Source organism: Siniperca chuatsi, linkage group LG2 (genome assembly GCF_020085105.1).
Source record: "Siniperca chuatsi isolate FFG_IHB_CAS linkage group LG2, ASM2008510v1, whole genome shotgun sequence".
Lineage (NCBI taxonomy): Eukaryota > Metazoa > Chordata > Actinopteri > Centrarchiformes > Sinipercidae > Siniperca > Siniperca chuatsi.
Window position 1 is genome coordinate 12475809 of NC_058043.1, and position 15482 is coordinate 12491290.

At 39.2% G+C, this 15482-nt stretch overlaps 1 protein-coding gene across 4 annotated transcripts in view; it reads right to left on the reverse strand.

Annotated features, from left to right (window-relative positions):
* Positions 1-15482, reverse strand: part of LOC122866519 (neurexophilin-4) — a 118086-nt gene that overhangs the window by 31070 nt on the left and 71534 nt on the right. For 2 of the 4 annotated variants that reach the window (XM_044176283.1, XM_044176292.1), the window contains exon 1: positions 8728-9169. The exons of 1 other annotated variant lie outside the window; for it this stretch is intronic. In XM_044176283.1, coding sequence (XP_044032218.1) covers positions 8728-8781 — 54 coding nt within the window. In that variant the 5' untranslated portion in view covers positions 8782-9169. Of the gene's footprint in view, positions 1-8605; positions 8629-8727; positions 9170-15482 lie in introns of those variants that run through there. One more of the 4 variants, XM_044176301.1, reaches the window with a different exon arrangement.

Genomic DNA, 15482 nt, shown 5'->3' on the forward strand with positions numbered 1-15482 from the left:
TACACGTGTGTTTATGCCTGTGCTTGGGGATAATTCATTTAATAGCTCCATTCTATGCATGCATGTTTGTGCCACATATCTTTGCGGCATACAGTTACGAGTAATATTTTCAAATTGATTCCTTTTCAGCCATTATTGTCTCCTCACACATTCCCTTTTTGCCCCCTACAACTCCTCTGAGGGAGCAATTTTCCACAGTCACTCCATAAGGCTTGGTGAGTCATACACAGTACTATTGTAATAATGGTAGCACATCCATTGAGGTAGGCAGGGATGCATTAAAATGCTGTGTGAGTGTGTGTTCTGCAGTGTGGGTAGAGCTCAGTTCAAGACAGATCAGGTGTGGTTATCTTGACCTGGACCTCCATGTGTGCTTCACCTGCTCTGCCCTCATCCTCCTTCCCTTCACTCAGGTAGGGAGGAGAGACAGAAAGACGGAGAGAGCAAACAGAGGATGCAGAGAAAACACAGAGTCAGTACGAAGGCCTGTGAGGAAAAATGATGGAAAAAGGATAATGACACAAAAACTAGAACAATGAGAAAAATGGAGTTCCACAGATTTCCATTTCCTCTTTGCTCTCCATGATCCCAACCCACAAAAAATCTCCATCATCACCACTTCCTCCGTCACTGCGCAAGCTGGCAGTTACATAGAGAGCTGTGTCAGAGGCTGGACGGTGGATCAGGCCATGAGAAGTGAGACCCTCTTGGGGTTGAGGCAACAGCTGTCCACAGGCCTTCTTCTCCAGATTACCCTGGCAGTGAAAGCCGGGTTCGCATGGTCTGATGTGGAGCCCAGTGTTCTTCCTCTTTCTGGCCGTGTTTTCACTGAAGCTCAAGAACTAATTTTTCAGGTCAGGGATATTTTGTGCTTATGTTAAAGCTTGTGCTCTGTAGCAACTGCTGAAACACTATTCTCCACCTTACTGCGTTTGTTTCCACTGGGCTCGAAGGAATTAAGGATTTTTTTCTCACCTCAGATTTGTATTCTCAGCCTTCTTCTGCAATATAGTTAGTAATTACATATGGGTACATATAAAATATGGCTTTTTTGTGTGCCATAATGGTGCACGTTGCCATAATGCAGAGAACAGAGCACCTATGTGACTCATGCTGGTTTAATTTAATAATGAAGTTCACTATCTTAAAGTCTTCATTGATTGTCTCTTATAGCAGTGGTGGAAAGTAACTTTAATCAAGTGCTGTATTTAAGTACAATTTTGATGTCCTTGCACTTTACATTACTGTATACAGTATGCTACTTTATACTTCTACTCCACTACATTTCATGGGCAAATGTTGTACTTTTTACTCAACTACGTTTATTTGACAGCTAGTAACTAGCTACTTTACAGATTAAGATGTTACATACAGTACAAAACATATGATGAACTTCTAAAATATGATGCATTGTTTATAATTAAACTACATAATAGTATATAAAGGAATAAAAATTAGCTTCTCCATGAGTCTGCAACGTCAAAATACTGCTTACATGTTAATGCATCTGTAATAATAATCCAGTAATATACTGAAATACATAAAATAAAATAACACCGCCTTCTGAAAGACACAAACTTTATCCACATTACGATACGACAGTCTTGACATTATGCAACACAGTTCATGACTTTAATGCAAAATACTAGCATTCCCATAAATTGTCCAAAAGACCTGAAAAAAAATATTTGACATCATGATATTCTGATTAGGATTTGCATACCTGGAATGGTATTTAAAGTAACTACACACCTCTCAACTATGCAAACACAATCTGTGCAGCAGTTTAAAGGCTCCAGTTTTCAGCATGATTTCAGTTTTTGCTCATTATTGACATTTTCACCCCGTCAGAGTTACATTTGACATGTTTTATATGCAGGCACCATGATTAAAGCGTTTTTCTTTCATTGTTAGAACTCTAATTTGGTTCTGTTGATTTTCAAATGACACAGAAAACAACTTCAATGACTTTTAATTCAGCCAGTAACAGTAGTTAATCACTGACAATAAAACACACATAGTTTTTGTTGTATCTAAACACTGCCATCATGCTATAAACTGTTACTATATGAAAGAAATTCTGCTTACCATTTTATATTAACTTGAGCTTTCTGGAACAACACAAGAGAGTTTTTATTCAAGTTGTTTGCTTCTGCTTCTCTAATTTCCATATTTTTATTTCCAACATAAAAGCTTCTACCAATTGCCAATGTTATTTGCAGTTATGTGAAAGCCCACCATCTGGCATTCACAACCTAGTCAATCCAAACCAAAGCAAGACTCTTGTGACAGCTGGAGGCTAGTTTGTAAAATTAAACAGAAAAATGTACTTTATTTTTCACAAAATCCTGTCTTCTCTTACTATGAGTACCTTGTCCTATTTAAAAAACATATATTTCAAAATAACTATGAAATAACAGATAAATGGAGAGCAAATACCTCAAAAGATAATTAAAGTGCTTTAAAACTTTCAGGTGATGGAAAAACAAGGTGGCAGTCTGCTGATAATTAATTAATTAGGTGACTGGGCCTGCATGGTCAGTAGCCTGTTCATTTTGCTGGTATTTTTAGCCATGCTAGCTGCGTCGCAGTAAGGATGGAAATGTCAGTCTGTTGGTCGTTGGACAGATTGCCGTGACATTTTGTACAGACATTCATGTTGCCCAGTGGTTGAATCATCATGACTTTGGTGATCCCCTGAGTTTTCCTGTGGCGCCACCAGCTGTTTGAAATTAAAATTTTTCAGATACTTTAAAAAAAAAATCAAAAACTGTAAAAACAAATTAAATTCTTATACAGGTTGTTCAAATTCCACCAAAATCACTCTACCATGTGTGGGCCTGTACATATAGTGTATGGTTTATCAACGGATCAAAACTTGAGCCTGTAACACACTGACGTGCTGGACTGTAAATGCTACTGTCACTTTTTCAAGCAATATTTACCTGATGTGAATGAATTTAAGTGACAGGGGACATGTGGTAGATGACTTTTCACCAAAATGTTTAATTTGATCCAAATACTATATTCAAAATTAACAATGGGCAATTGAAGTGTGTTTTTTTATATTTGTTTATCTATACTGTCCTCTTTTTTATTATTTCTGTCTTTTGGCACACACAAAAAAAGCCTTACCATAGATGTAAATCCACCTGATTTAGCAGATTGGTCCAGTATAATCCAAAATGAAATAAACTTGTGGGAATAATTTTCCTGATGGTGGCGCTACAAAAACCAAATCATTTTTAAATATAATTTTTAAAAAGACTCAAGGGAGGGATGAATTGTTTGACATTTAACTCAACAAATACTAAAAATTATTAATCATATTTTTTCACTTTGTGACTAAATTATGACAGCGGACCCTAGTCACCTTATTGCTGCTATCATTGTTTCTGTCATTTTTATAGACAAAGATACCAAATGGCCAAAATGATCTCAGATGAACAGGAAAAGCTCCCATGTGCATATCACGACCAGTGTAATTTCATAATCTGAGCTGATCTAATCGGCACTGATTTAATGTGTAGAGGACCACTTTTCATTACCAAAAAGATGTTTAGTTACATCTGTAATGCTTGTGAAAATCATGACTGAAATTCTAGATTGAATCTTTTTATTTTGTGCACAATAAAATGAAAACCACATTAAATCTGGTAGTTTACAATGGTGTTTAGATCACAAGTGAAAATAATTATACTGCTTCAATAAAACTGTGCCATGGCAGTGACTGTGGAGCTGTGTTCTTGACCTATTTCATCACCATGGACCTAAAAGGTGTAACACTTGATTACATTGATGCATTGTAATATGAGACAACATCCAAAATGTAGCACAGACAGACTTTTTGACGGATCAGTGGGCCCAGATTGGGACTCAATTCTAATTTGGGTCTTCATTTTAAGATGTTTAAGTAACCAAGCCTAAAATTAGTTCCAAAGCCAGTTGCATGTGTGACAGTGAAAACACCACAGCCCCTCTTCCCAGCTGTTTCCTGTCTGCCTGAAGAAGTGTGATCTGTCTCAGCATTTGAATGAAATGTACTTTAGACACGAACATAAACTTGATCCTATATTCCTGATTCACTCTCCTCTTTCTCCCAGCAACAACCTCAGGTTATTAGCCGTGAGGCTCCATAGGGCCAGAATGAGAATAGGGGTGGGCTGTAGATGATACGAGATATACAGTACGTGCAAGAATACAGTTTATTTACCTAACATGTTGTTTCCTCTGCACTGAAAGTGACGGAAAATACAAAACCCTTGAAATTAATTAAGCCTGAGAACTGTTGCGTTACATTGTTTGAATGCAAATGACCATGCTGTGGGAATAGTACATGGCCATCACATGAAACACAAACAACACAATAAATAGGACTTATGCAGTAAAATGTGTAAGTACTAGGTAATGTATATGCCTGTAAAAAAACGTACTGCAGCTTATTTTCTGTGGCAGTTACCTCAGAGTGAGGATCGTTGGTGGAATGTAAACTAAGTTAATTTACTTTAGTACCGTGCTTATGTACAAATTTGAGGTACTTGTACTTTACTATTTCCATTTCATGCTGCTTCATACTTCTACTCCACTATATCTCAGAGAGAAAGAGTGTACTTTTTAATCCACAACATTACAGTTTCAGATTGTACATACAAAATATATGATCAGCTTATAAAATATGATGCATTGTTATCGTTTAAACAGCCCAAATGTATATAAAACTGTTAAAATTAGCTTTTTCTGGACCAACTACAACAGTAAAATACTACTTACACATGAATGCATCAGTAATAATAATCCAATAATAGAATATATAATAGAATAACACTCGCAGGGGTAATTCTTCTGCATTATGAATACTCTTTTTTTGCTACTTTATATACCTTTGCTAATACTAATTAAGTAATAGTTTTAAGTTTTATCTTGTAATGGAGTATTTTCACAGTGTGGCATTGCTACTTTTCCTTAAGTAAAGGATCTAAATACGTCCACCACTGGTGAGGATTCATCACGAGTGAGATTAATAATAAAAGAAAAATGATAAAATGGATTTACTATGCATGAATAGTAGCTGAATCTCCGACCCAGGAACACCTTTAACATCCACATATCAAACACGAACAGGTGGCAAAGAACAGGAAGAGAACCAAACACCCGCAACAGGCCTGTTCAGAAGTGAGAGCAGCAGCAGCAGCTCTGTTCATGCTCCTGAATACGTTCTGGGTTTCTCTTCCTTTGTGCCTTAAAAATAATACCATCGCCTTATCAATAATTTCAGACATAATGCTCCCTTTCTTGGAACTTCAGGTGTAGTCAAGCTGTCAGTCAAACAAAGGGTGCACATGTTGTTTGTAATTGAGTTTTGGCACCATAGTATTCATTTTTGTGCCTGCTGTTTGTCTCCATTATTACAACTGGATCTAGAAATAGCAGAATAGTAGTGGGATTATGAGGCAGTTATTAAACATACCAAACTTTGTCTTTAAATTTAAAAAAGAATGTTTTAATAAAATCACCAAAAACTGCAATTATGTTTAAGGTTTCGGTCCTACATGAGCTCCAGTGATGACAGAAGCTTGTACAAAGCAGAACCTTCAAGTCTGTAATGATGTTTTATTTTACATTAGTCTAAAAAATATGACATCTTCACACAGCAAAATTAAATTTCCCTCTCCTTAAGGCTAATACAAAGCCTGAGGTGGAACTATTCACTGCACCAAGCAAGTGATAGCTCATTTTAAAAGTAATGGGTTGTCAAAAATAGGGAATAGGGCTGTTGAAAGGGGAGAAAACAAATTAAATAAAAATGGATCGTTGCTCAACCTTAAGCAAACCATGTTAGAATCCATTAAAAAACTGCATGAATCTGTGCCATTTCTTTTAGGTTAAAGAATGCTTTGATCTCTGGGAACAATTTCAGAGGCAGTAGATATAGCAGTAATGTGATTGCTTCTGTCATCATGATTCAACAGATTACGTATCTAATCGGGTTGTGAACAGAGAATATAATTTGCACAGATTACAGACCAGTGGTGCCTCCCGCTTGTTGAAACTGGGCCGTTTGACAGTTTAGATGATCTACAGACGGATGGACAAAAAGACAATGAGTGGGAGGGAACCCACCAACCACCTGGTTTAATCTGTGGTGGGAAAACATCTGATCCTGCTGTTGTGATGGCTCAGTTTTTTTCCCCACAATGGCGCGAATAAGTGCATATCATGTGGGCACGAACATGAGACATAGAAGCACACTCAGTTGTATTTCTCATACACATTTTACCAGGACAGAGACTGTCATGAAATGCAAAGCTATTCAGAATATATGAGACATGATTGCAAAGAAAGTAGGACTATATGTAATGAAATTAAAGTGACTCAGTTGTTGTTATATCCCTTGGGTATATAGCTAGTTGTTTTATGGGGGGAGATAAGAGGATTTTGCCAGGTTGAGAAGCCGGCTAATGCTATTGTTCCTACTGAGAGCATAAAACAGCAAAGAAGCTTTTCACACATCTTTTCTTCTTTTGTAGTGCTGTTACTGGAGATATCGTTTCAAAGCACAAGGTGGAAAAAATTATAATATTGCAGCATTGGACATCATATGCAGGAAACGCAATTTCTTTCTTTTTTTATATACAAATGTGAGAACCCGCCCACAAAATGTTCTCATCCAGGTATGTAAAAACACATTCATTTTTCAAAACACATTTGGAAAAAATTCTATAAAATAAGTTTTTCGTTTTTAATGCAGTCAGAAAATTTGAATGATAGAGTGAAAATATCATGCGAGGATTCTCGTCCTTTCTCACTTTGTCTCTCTGTCTCCTCCTCTTCTCTCTGCACTCACACATGTACTTAAACAGGCCTCTAAGTTACTGTAAACGGCCACTAAGGTTGGGTTTTGGCCGAAGAGACCATGAAAAACACTGACTTCTGTTTCACTGTCTTCTCTCTTTCATCCTCTCCGTTTACCGCATTTTTCACCTGCCTTCACTTCTTCACTGCCTCCTTTACCTCTTCACTTATTAATCCCTCAAGCTAACAGTGCTCCCAAGGATGTAACTTGTCGTATTATGTCAGCCAAATCACTGTGTCATCTATACCACATTGAAAACAAACAAGACTCTTACCCCACCCCCCTTTACTCCTTGAAAAAAAAAGAAAAGAAAAAAGATCTAACACAATTTCAAATGGCACATTACTGAAAAGCGTGGCTGATATAATCTAATACCAAGTCGATCCTAATACTTGGACCCGAGTTGCAGTCTCATGCGGAAGAGGCATAGCAGTTCCACTTTGGAGCAGGAACGATTTGCATTCAATCTTCAAAAGAAGGGTAGGTGTTATTACCTGTCACAATACAACATAACCCCAATCTACCAGCAACCAACAGGGTGTTTTTAAAAACTCACACACTAAACTAGCCCCCCCTCCCAACCACCATTTTTTTGTGTGTTTGGACAGAATGCCGGCGATTGTGGGCCACCAAGCAAATCTGTTAGCAGTGAAGGTTCCCCACCCGTCCGCCCCCTCAGCTCTTTACAGTCCTAACACTACAGTTTATCACTTGAATCAAGTGACTTGTTTTACACTTTCAGGGCTGCTTTTAAAGCCTTGTAAAAAATAGCATGTTAAAAAGCATTTTCAAACCTGGACAAGATTTACAACTGCATTTGAAGATACAGTGAGTGGTTTTTAATGAAACCCAATGTGGGGTGAAATGATCCATAATGGAAGAAGAGGAGAAGAGAGAGAAAAGGAACAAGAAGGAGGAGGAAAATGAAGGAGTCAGAAGTAAGGAAGAGGGAGGAGAGGAAGATCATGGTGAAAGGTCATGTTTTTATTCTCTTTCATTTCTTGTTGAGGCCAAAGACATACTGAGTACAGATGGTGTGTATCTGCTGGGACAGACAGCCTTCTATTGTATTCTGCTGTATTGTATTCTGTTATGGGTGGATGTTTGTATATAAAAACTACATTATTACTGTCAATGTAAAGCAATCAGGAAAACACTCACTAATATAATGCGCAAACAGCCAAAGATGAGTGTGCGCGCACATACACGCACGCACGCATTTAACCACATATAATCAGCAGCTGCAGCAGCATCAGAGCCAAACTAGGCGTACAAACTCTTTGCCATAGCGATGCCGAGATAATAAAACAAGCCACGGGCGTGTTTAACTTCTGAAGAAAAATTAGAGTAAGTTGCTGGGAGCGCAAATAGATAAATAGATAAGGGGGTCTGCTTAACTGGGAGTAAAGGAGAAAACGCTCAGACAGCAGAAATCTGCGCGTTTGGAGATCGGACAAAAGACGCACACCCGTTTATTCAAACTAACAAAACAAAATTAAGCCAAAAAATACGCCTAGTGCGGTTTGTTTGTACTCTAAACAGGTGTTGTGAAGATTAAACAACTTTAAATCAAGTTCCAGTGATTAAAGATTTTATGGAGATCCCACAGATACAGTTGAAATACGGCACATTCAAAAGAAACTATAAAATCTCCAGGTCCCGCTGCGCCTGATTGCAATAAAAACCTTTATGTGACCCGATAAAAACGTTATTGCATCATTTTTTCAGCTGAGTGATTTCTAGGAAACTAACCTTCTAAAGGGAGAAGGCAGGTGTTTCTCTCCAGACGCAGAACCCCACATCTCTGTTGCATGTAAAACGGTATTTTGTTTGAGTTTGGGTTTTTTTTCTTCTGAGGACGATAATAAACTCACCTTCCGTAGGATCCACTGGCAGAGGAGAACTATGGTCCAACCGAGTACCTGCATGTCACCTTCCTTCTAGTGGACCACCCCGAAAAACTACACGTCTCCCCGGCTGAACATATAAAGACACACCGCGGAATCCAAGCAAATTCCAACAAGCAGGCGACAAGTAAAAAGTATTAGGAAAGCAGAAAAACACGCGTAAAGTTGTGTGTTTGTTCAGTCAGTGTCACGGTGGTTTCTACAGGCAAACTTTGAGCTGTGGCTTCAGTTTCTCTGGTCCGCCTCATGTGGCACATCCATGGTGTTTTCCTCCGCTCGTGCAGGACGTTTGCTGGAAGTTTGCGCGGATATGAAGTCGGTTTAGAGGGCGGAAGCAAAGAGGGGGTTTCAGTGAAGATCATCAGCGCTTCTTGTGTTTAGGGATACTGACTGGTTGATTTAGAGAGATGAGATCTCTCTCTCTCTCCCTCTCCCTCCCCTTCCCTCCCTCTTTCTCTCTGTCCATGTGCGCGTCACGGCGCACAGCAGCTCTCGTTTACTGGCAACCGCACTGACCACAGCTGCATGTATAGTATTTTGTCCTATCAATGTTTAGATAATGAGGTGACTACTAGAAATCAGAGAGGACGCCAAGAATTATGTTTCAGACTCCTTAAAGTTAGTGTCTGTAACCAAAGAAAGCATTAGATGCTAAGTTTCTCAAACATGTATTTCATTCATTCACACTAGAGTATTAACTATTAGTATAGTTAATCCTGGATCAACAGAAAATGTACTAGCAATTATTTTAATAACTGATAATTATTATTAATTTACTAATTCTATGTAATTTTTTAAGCACAAATGCCAAACATGTCTTGGTTCCAGACAAATGTGAGGATCAGCTGCTTTTCTTTGTCATATGTGATAGTAAGTTGAATATATTTGAGTTTGCACTGATGGTTGGACAAAACAAGCAATTTGAATCGGCAGGTTTATCAATACTGGTAGTTAGTTGCTATTTTATATCACCTATCATTTGATATTTCACCATGAATTCTGCTTCAGCCTTTATAATTTATATAACATTGGCTTTATTATTCCAATTATTAATTGAAAATAAAGCAACTTAACCAGACATGTGGCTTTATATCTTACACACATTGTAATTTTCACTCTGACAGATAGATAGATAGATATATGGATGACCTACAGAACTACTACTTCTTGAACTAGCATAAAGACACCACCAATACCAGCTTTGAGATTCAATGTATGTTGTGGCAGTTTAAACTCTGACCAGTAAATGGAAAACGATCATTTTCTTACACAAAAACATGAACCATGACTGCTTCATTTAAGTGACTGTGCGTGATGGAGGCCAACAGCACAAGCTGGCCAGACTATAAATTCCCAGAAAAACAATTTTGAAATATTAATGTTGCATGGATATATTGGGGCAGCATGGCCCCACATCTCTCCCTGATGGCCAGTCCCAGCTGCTGCCTGCCTGATTGTGGACCTTTAAAATGAACTGATCTGGGATGCAGTGTTTGCTCACCTATCTCGCGAGTTTGTCTGTGTGGAGATCAGTGTGTCTGTCTGCAGGACTGTTAGTGTGTCTGTCTGTGTAACATTATATAGTGCTGTCAATCAGTCACACGTATCTGACTGAGTGACTGGCGGACCTCTCTTCTGTATAAGCATAATGTCTGTCTCGACTTTCTGTCTGTGTATGATGAAGTATGTCCCTTCTGCATAACTGGCTGTCTGAATGACTGACTGACCAGCTAACTGTCTATTTGTTTTTCCCAATACCCCTTTGTCTACCTGTCTGTCTTATTGTTTTCTCATCTGTTTCTGTGGCTTTTCCAAATATTTACACCATGTAGACAGTATTCAGTACAACAAATTTAACTACTTTTCACTCTCTCTCTCTAAGGGAACAACAGACCATGTCACAGATGGAGAGGAGTGTGTGTAAAATGAGCTGCTTTGTGGTTATGTGTGACTCTATATATTGTATATTAGCAATCTGTCATCACTCTTTGAAATGCAGGCTTTTTGCAGTCTGTGGCTCTCATCAGTGTGAGAATGACACAGCACTGCCTCCCTGCGAGGCAAAGAGTTATTGCATGCAGAGGCAAACAGTGCTGAGAAGACTGGAACACTGGGCACTGGGTTTTCACAGGGGAGGGAATGGAGCGGCATACTGATAATTAATTAATTAATAATGGTGCAATACAATATAGTAACTAAAGCACGATTTAACTTTTTAATGGTTGTTTTTAGGAGCTCACAGCACTTCCTTAAGGTTCGGGAAAGATCACGGTCTTGGTTAAATATTGAAAAAGTCAACAGCGACTTGAAGTGCAGCGTGCTTACTGTATTAGTATCTAATCGAAACCACGATCTTTCCCTAACCTTAACCAAAGTGTTTTAAAATCAAACCACACATGTAAAAGTCCTTCACTTTTAGGCCCACCCTCCACCCCCCTGACCACCTACATATGAACATATGTACGTACAAAACCATAGCACTTTTCTTCACACAAGAAACTGTTGCCTCTGAACGTAATTCAGATAGAAATGACGTTTCACTCCAAAACGAATTTTGGCTAAATAAATAAGGATATAAACATAATGTCAAAGGAGAACGGGTAGGAATAAACATATTACAATGTTTTGTGACATACAAAATCTTACTCAAATGGAAACACTAATACTACTTAATGTTTCTTCATTTAAAGAATAAAACACCTAATTGTGGCGTAAGTCGGAGTAAGTCTTTTGGTTTCTGTCAATCTTACGGCTGCTGTAAATCAGTGTGTTACACCCATTGCTTCATCTTCAGTAGACCATGAAACCTTGTCTATCAAACACAGCAGGTCTCAAAGAATGTGACCATTTCCCATTTCCATCACTGCCCTCCATTCAATCTACTGTCTGTGATTTGTATGGCCACAGCACACTATGTCCTCCTGTTTCCCCTAATTCCCCCCCCCCAACTGTCGGAGAGGGGTTGCTGGTGTGAGTGCAATTTCTGATCCACATTGGAAGTGGCAGGTGAATTTCGCCCAGCTGCTCCCCTTCTCTGTTCTACTTAGCGGCGACGCTCCTGTTCCGAGTCACTCGGTCGCCGCATGGTTATCCTAAATGAATGAACATGCTCTGAGCAAGAGCCGAGTGCATCTACTTTCACAAATATCATCCTCACATCATTATTCCTATTTTTCCTCCCCAGATGTCAGGAGAAGTTTTATCATCTCCAAAACTGCACACTTAAAGGCCGCTCATGTTTATCATGTTCATGTTCGCAAACAAATTAGAAGTAGTGTGTATCATTAAAGACAATAAATTACAGTCAAGACTAAGTGCATGTAGAAGTCGCATATTTAACCATTAACCAGCCTTAAAGCACTTTACCATTAATGCCCTTTGATGGATTAAGAGAAAAGGAGGTGGAGGAGAAGGTTGTAAAGAAGGAGAAGTGGGGAAGACAATGTGAGTATGATGGAGGAGGACGAAGCAGCTAGTGGAAACAGGAGAATCAGCAAATGAGGAAAAGTAGAAAGGGGATGGGCAGGACGAATGGGAGGTGGTGGCACAGGAAGAGAAGGTGGTAAAGTCGGAATAACAAGGAGGAGGAGCAGATGGAGGGACAGAAGGAGGGAGGAAGGGGAGGAATACAAGGAAGTGGTTCTGGAGAAAGCCGGGTTTATATTTTGACAGCAGTCCCACTGTAGATATCAACGGCCTAGGTTTCATTTCAAGTGTCTTGTATCTGGTTCAAATCCAGATGCTTTTTTAATACACAAATCAGGGTCAGCCCTACTCCCGTCCAGAGAGATGTGGTAATGCACCTGAAACTGTCAAAAACGGCAGAGAAGAATAACTTTAGTAGTTTACATCGATAGTTACAACAATAACAGTTCAGCTAGCTTGCTAAAAACTATGCATAAACTGAGACAAACACATGGATGAATCCCATTTATGGACTGTGAGCGAGACAAAAGTTTTATCGCCTTCACAGGCTCTCACTCATGCTACTCCCTCACCCATACAGATCAATGACCTGAGTGATCGAACTGACCAGGGATCAGATAAACGCGCCAGGTTTCTGTATGATCGTATGTGCTGAAATCCCTGGAGGTGCTTTTTCCTGTTGCTGTAATGAGACAGGAAGAACACCGGTTAATATCAATGTAATTTTAGTGTCTTTTAAGTTTCTGTTATAACAGGGGACAGACCCTGTGGAGGTTATTTCCACAGACAGCTTACGAATGCATTTACATCTTTTAACTTTTAACATCTGGCCAGAATGCATCTCAAACCACCTCCTGATACAGTTACAAGCAATCGGTCAAATTCCGATTCCCCCAAGACGCATGAAGTAATACGTGTAAATGGGGTTTTTGTGATATACAGTACAGTGGCGGTAGGCTATGCATGTACAGTACTTTTAGAAGTGGAGTTACATCGAGGTAACTTCTATTTCACCTTGTCTCATCACTGAATAACTTACTGTGTTTATTTTCTTTTGTTCACTGTTACAGGGAGTTATGATCATGGTGAGAAGAAGGTTTGCAGTGGAAATGGCTTTTCTAGATGTGTGTTACTGAAAAGGAGACAATCACTGAGTTTTTCTCATGTTGTCTTCATTGACAACAATCTCCACTGGAATCAGAAACTTGTGGGTGAAAACACAAGCAGCCCAAGCTGACCATTCACAGTTCTTATGCTTCTTCAGCTCTCCACGTGGTATCTCTGTAGCTGCTGTAGCCCTGACAGCGTAGCCTACGGCATAGGCTCTGAAACTATGCTGTAACCCCTTAACGCACATTATAAATCCACTTAAACATGGTGGAACAGTAGGACGATGGAGGTGCAGAAGGCAGAGGAGGAAGAATGTGTCACAAAATCAGCCTGACAAGGTCGACCTGAAACACTACTTATATTACAGCACATCAACCTAATCTCAGTGGCCACTAAAACATGCTCACACAGGCCAAAAAAACATTGTGTCTGTGGAAGTGCACAGTTGTTAATGTGTTGTACAATGTACACACACTCAGGCAGTAGATACACTGCAATGATTAAGCGAAATAATCAAGTAAGTAAATCTGTAAGTCTACAGAATAAAGTCCCTTATCTTTGCAATAAGGTACAATTATTGATGATAATTATGAGCAATTACAAGCATGCCTAAATGGACAAAGGAAAAATATAATTAGCTATGCCTTTGACATTTTTTTGAAAGCTGGAATTTTTTATGCTAAAAACAGAGGGCTGTGCAGTCATTGCAAATTTGACAGCAAAAAGTGTGAGAACAAAAGTCAGAATGACAGATTTCTTACCATTGCATGAGGTGCTCTGGTACATATACAATTACACTGCTGAGGCACACATACACACACCTGCTAACACATACATTGAAGCGTCGATCCTGGGGTGTCTAACTCTGAGGTTAAGGAACACAATGACAAGAGGTCACCTGGCAGTAATGGAGGCTTTTGTGTGTGGAAATAGTCATTTCCCTGTGTAGTCTCGGGGTATCACAGCAGTAATATGAAACCCTGTCATTTTGTTTTCCTTTCTATCGATTTCAGAAAGGAGAATGTGTGGAAAGGAGAGAGGGTGAGAGAGGCATAGGGGAAGAGCTGTTCCTGTTGTGGGTGTTCAGACTATGCCATTGTCATTCAAATGTTTTGTTGCAGGAAGGGAATTTGAGAGGAGAATGGAGTATGAGCGCTAATGGGGAGCAAAGGGAGAAGTGGTATAATTGGATTTGATTACGTCTGTCTGTCAGAACAGGACAGGACATAATATGTGGCTAGAATTATTTTGACAGTGTCACAATGTGGATGACTCTTTGTGAAGTTGGTCCGATGTGAAGAATGAGAATTGTTTCGAGTGAGATTTGTAGCCCCCCTATCAGTGTGTCTCTAGGGATGGTAATGTCTGTCTGTCGGGCAGTCCACCACTTTGGAGACAGAAATATCTCAACAACTATTGGTTGGATTGCCATGAACATTTTTACAGACATTCATGGTGGCACACTCTTAATGGCTATGGTGATCCCCTGACTTCTTCTTCTCAATTCTAGTGCCACCATCAGGTTGACATTTATGCTTTTGAGAAAGATGGGAAAGATTTTCATGGATTTTGGTACAGATATTCATGTTTTCCACAGGATGAATTGTAAGAACTCTGGTGATACCCTAACTCTCCATTTTGCGCCATCATCAGGTCAAAATTTTAATTTGTCTGATACTTTCATTTGTGATAAAATACCTGCAAAACGAATGACACTCTCATCAGCTGTACATTGTGTTAGTGCTATTTAACAAATGTTAGCATGCTAATATGCTAAACTAAGATGCTGACCATGGTAAACATTATACCTGCTAAACATCAGCATGTTAGCATTTTAATTGCAAGCCTGTTAGCATTTAGCTTAAAGCACTACTGGGTCTGCAGTGCAGCATCACAAGTGTGGCTGTAGACTCTTTGGGTGCATTCATACCAAAAAGTGCCCTGTGTTAAAACAATGCAAGGGGCTGCGTTGATGGGGGTGTGTTGCTTTAGGTGCAGGTGAGACATGAAATACAGTCCTTGAAGTCCATTTTGAGTAACAGATTTATGAGTTTGAAGGCTTATCAGACAGCAAAACACTGCACTGCTATCTGTAATGCTCCACGACAGGATTTTACAACTCTGATCACGTCGGCAATAATCTTTTGTCATGAAGATCGCAAGGTAAACAGTAGAAATACAATATT